Source organism: Octopus bimaculoides, chromosome 14 (genome assembly GCF_001194135.2).
Source record: "Octopus bimaculoides isolate UCB-OBI-ISO-001 chromosome 14, ASM119413v2, whole genome shotgun sequence".
Lineage (NCBI taxonomy): Eukaryota > Metazoa > Mollusca > Cephalopoda > Octopoda > Octopodidae > Octopus > Octopus bimaculoides.
In genome coordinates this window covers 25,658,710-25,663,709 of record NC_068994.1, presented here as the reverse complement: position 1 = coordinate 25,663,709, position 5,000 = coordinate 25,658,710, and the positions used below count along the sequence as shown (strand labels likewise).

Sequence of the window (5,000 nt, the reverse complement as noted above, 5' to 3'; positions counted from 1 at the left end):
TTCAAGTGTTGAGCCTCATGGAGGCAATGACGAATGACCAAGACCTTTGGCACTATGTCATGTTTGAGAAGAAAACCCATTAAACCAAGTAAAATAGCAGTTGTGGCTGATACTGGTGTCGTGCAAATGGCACATAAGCTGGTGGCACATAAAAGAACCCATTACACTCTCGGGTGGTTGACATTATGAAGGGCATTCAGCCATAGAACCCATACCAAATCAGACTGGATCTGTTGCAGCCTTCCAGCTTGCCAGCCCTGGTCAAACCATCCAAACCATCCAACCTATTCCAGCATGAAATGATGATGATGAATAAAACACAAGGATGGAAGTTAACAGGCTTTAACAGTGGATCACGACATACGTTTCTGCACCCCAGATCAGTTTAAGTTAAAGCTGATATGGGGTGCAAATTCCTACTGAATACTCCTTTCACCACTCTTTTTCCAGTAACATACCAATACCTCTATTCCTCGCTCACTATTCTCACCACTATGTATCACTTGTCTCTGGCACCGTGCATCTCTCTTATACCCTCCACATCGCATTATTTGTTATCTCTCTGATATACTCCTATTCCTCACCACCACCAACCATATTTACCTCCAACCATGCCCCCACCCATTTTTACTATTCTCTGCATTCACCTAATTTTAATCCATCTGCCTTTCCTTTCAGACCCTCAAGAACTTACCAACCCACTCACTCTATCAAATCCTTTGTACCACTTCTCTTATATTCACCTTCCTGTAATTTGAGGGGTGCTCAGATACCTCATTGCCACCATCTTCTCACTTTTTCCAGCTTTCCTGTTCCTCTATTATACTCTAATTTCATCAGCTGGTATGAAGCCCTTCCCTCAATACTACATCTCTGAGTTGAGAGGTCCAGTTTTGTGAGGAACCCACTACACTGTAAAGTGGTTGGCACTAGCAAGAGCATCCAACCATAGAAACCATGCAAAAGTAGATATTGGAGCTTGGCATAGTCCTCTGGCTTGTCAGTTCCTTTCAAATCATCCAACCCTTGCCAGCATGGAAAATGGACATTTAAATGATGATGATGCTGATATGTATAAGCATCACAAAAGAAACAGAAAGTATTTTTGTATATATGCATAAACTTCGATATTTTTGCATATAGGTGCAGGAGTGGCTGTGTGGTAAGTAGTTTGCTTACCAACCACATGGTTCAGAGTTCAATCCCACTGCGTGGCACCTTGGGCAAGTGTCTTCAACTATAACCTCAGGCTGACCAAAGCCTTGTGAAACAAGCCCGTCGTGTATATATATATATGTGTGTGTGTGTGTGCGCACATGTTTGTGTGCCAGTGTTTGTCTCCCCACCATTCCTTGACAACCGATGGTGGCGTGTTTACGTCCCCGTAACTTAGTGGTTCGGCAAAAGAGACTGATAGAATAAGTACTAGGCTTACAAAGAATAAATCCTGGGGTCGATTTGTTCAACTAAAGGCAGTGCTCCAGCATGGCCACAGTCAAATGATTGAAACAAATAAAATAATAAAAAAATAGTTATTACACAAATATTTATACCACAACCATCACTCTGAGCAACAGCAAACCAACAACACCAACAAAAATTTTAATATTTTTACCTTCTCGTGTTTCACTTTCTCCATCTCTTCTTCCACCTCCTCTGCAATCTGCCCTCGGTTTCCTTCTTCTTCACTGTCTCTCTCTTCTTCTTCTTCTTCATCCACCTCCTCCTCCTCTTCTATCTCTTCTCCATCTAACACCTTGGTAAATGCTTTCATTGGGAAGTTGTACACTTCATTATACTGCAAGACAAGAGCAAGTTAGTGATAATGTAGTGAAGGAGGAAGTGGGAGCAGAGGGCAGGTGGGGTGTTAACTAGTAATGTTACTATGAATATCTGCTCCTCAAACTCACTCCACATTCATATACACATTATATACCAACCACACACAAACACACAGTCCCAAGAATGTGTGTATGTATATGTGTGTATGTATATGTGTGTATGCATAAATGTTATAACTATTCACATGCTTTTGAGCATGACCACCTTTCTCCTTTTCTATGTTTGTATATATGCATGCATATATATATGTGTGTGTATACACACACACACACACACGAAAATGTAAAATCAAGTACAAAATAGAAAAAAAAGTAAACATCTTAATGGCCCCTCCTCCCACAATCCAACTTACCTTCTACTCCTTCACAATTTTCTTCTCCATCGCCCCAGTCCAAACCTAAGATTATGTAGAGAACATGATTATGACAGCTTCTTCCCGGATGACCTTCTAATTTTCCTTACACACACACACACACACACACACATACCCTTCCTTCAACCATTGTTGCCACTCAGATCAACTTTGTCCCACCCGAATTTATCACTGTCTTACACTCATCCCTATCAAATTAATTAGAAGGTAATTGTGCCAAAGATAGCTATTGTCTTTCACACGAACTCATCTCTCTAATCTGGAATTTCAGATATATTTTACGATTTAGCTTAGCCAAGGCTGTACCATTTGTGCATGTGTGTATGTATTTATATTTATATATGAGTAAATCAGTTTATAAGAAATTATACGAAGTATACATAGTGTAATACATACTAGTATGCATGTATGCTTAGTATTATACAATTGTATATTTACAAATAAATGTAAATAAAGAAAGCTCATCAGATCACATAAAATTCACTCCATATTTACAGTGATTTGACCAATAAAAGTTCAACAACGGAGCAAAGACAAGCTGTGGTGCTATCTAGTATAGAAAAAAATTTCTTCACATATGAATGCCCTTAGATCAGTTAAGTTTAAATGCCAAATAAAAAAAAAATTAAGCTCAATAACAGAGATAAAGTAAAAAATAAAGTAACTTAAAAATATAACCAAATGATATAAAATAATTACTAAAGTAATTACACAGGTGGTCAGCTGGTTTAGGGACAAGACAGTAGGTGGTTTAAAGATTTTAAAGAAGTCACAGACAAGTGCTTCTAGGCAGAGAGTCAACCTAATACCAACAAACTGTGTTCTTTAGCTATAAACTTTTATTCAAAGTCATCAAATATCATCTAATATCCACTAAAGAAGTCTGAACTTTCAACAATCACACTTTCACACCAACCTTATCTCCATAGACTTTCCATACAGTGTATTAATCTTGAATATACAAAATACACACACAAACATACATAGAAACATATCTATGCAAAAATATACGCATACTTATAATTATAACACACAGCTATACACATACACATATATCAACAACACACACACAAATATAACACACATAACACACACACACACACACACACACACACACACACACAGAGTTTATAGACGAGAGACAGATATTCTCTGTACAGAATACACTTCATAGTGCTCAAGAGGTGGAGGATTAAATGTAAGGATAAGCAAGTTAGGCAAGTTGATATACAAAAAATATTAAATACATTTAATACAAAAAATGTACATATGTTTACATATAAAAAAGTTCCAACTTACACAGAATAGAAATGATATCAGGAATTAAAGGGGTTGAATTAAAGTTTTACAAGTCCAACAGCTGTTTCTGGGGGCTTGCTGGTCCAAAATACTGAATGTAAATTGATAATACCAGCCTCCATCTTCAGGGAAGAAGTTTTACATTTGAGGTGTTGACAGAAAGGAGATTAAAGATAGAATGATTTTATGGAGAACTATTATTAGAAGGAGTTGGGAGGTATCTAGAGAGTAGTGGGAGAAAATAAATTTCAGGGTTAGGGGTTATTAATGAGTCTAGTAGGATGTCATAATAGTAGAGGTGCAAGGTGGGAGGAAGATGGAAGGGTGGTTTAGGTAGTATGTGAAAGGTGACCTTTGTGTTAGTTTGTATGAAGGCTATAGAGTTAAACGTTGAGATAGTAAAAATGGGAATGGCCATTATTTGAAGGAAATGGAGAAGTGTATGAAATTGAATGAAATTTCATACACCTCTCCATACCATAACTTACCCCACCAATACCAACCCAATTCCTTTGCCCCACTAACAACTACTGTTTTGACCACTTACTCACCCCCTACTCCATCTCCCCTCTATCTTCTCTCATACCTCTCTACATACCTTACTAATCTCTCTCAGCCACTGAACCAATCAACTTATTTCCCTCAAATAAGGGCCTTTCTCATTTTCACTATCTCAACCTTTAATTCTATAGCCTTCATACAAACTAACACAAAGGTCACCTTTCACATACTATCTAAACCACCCTTCCATCTTCCTCCCACCTTGCACCTCTACTACTATGACTCCTTACTAGCCTCATTAATAACCCCTAACCCTGAAATTTAGTTTCTCTTTCCACTACTCTCTACCTAAATACCTCCCAACTCCTTCTTCTAATACACTTAGTTCTCCACAAAATCATTCCATCTTTAATCTGTCAACACCTCAAATGTAAAACTTCTTCCCTGAAGATGGAGGCTGAAATTATCCATGATGGAATCGTTATTTTAGACCACCAAGTCCCCAGAAACAGCTGATGGACTTGTAAATCTATTATTCGACCCCTTTAATTCTTGATATCATTTCCATTCTGTGAGAGTTGGACTTTTTTTATATGTAAACATTAGTACATTTTTTGTATTAAATGTATTTAATATTTTTTGTATATCAACTTGCCTAACTTTCTTATCCTCACATTTATATAGCAGATAGAAAGCAGGAAAAACAAAAAAGAAATGTTTGTATTCCAATACAAGCATATATTCCAGAGTAAGCACATAAATGTGAAACAAAATGCAAGAAAATAGTACTCGAACACCAGAGGTAGAGTAAAATGCTTTATTATTAAAGCTGCAAAAACATCACAAAAATGTTTTACTCAGGGTCTCACATTAACCATGCATAACAGTTTTTTGTGATGTTTTTGCAGCTTTAATAATATAGTACATATCTATCTATCTCTCTCTCTCTCTCTCTCTCTCTATATATATATATATATATATATAT

General features: G+C 37.0%; 1 protein-coding gene across 1 annotated transcript in view; it reads right to left on the bottom strand.

Annotated features, from left to right (window-relative positions):
• Positions 1-5,000, bottom strand: part of LOC106874548 (protein MAK16 homolog B) — a 148,871-nt gene that overhangs the window by 45,246 nt on the left and 98,625 nt on the right. Inside the window, exon 13 of the mRNA XM_052972582.1 lies at positions 1,616-1,798. Within this exon, the coding sequence (XP_052828542.1) occupies positions 1,616-1,798 (183 nt within the window). The remainder of the gene's footprint in view (positions 1-1,615; positions 1,799-5,000) is intronic.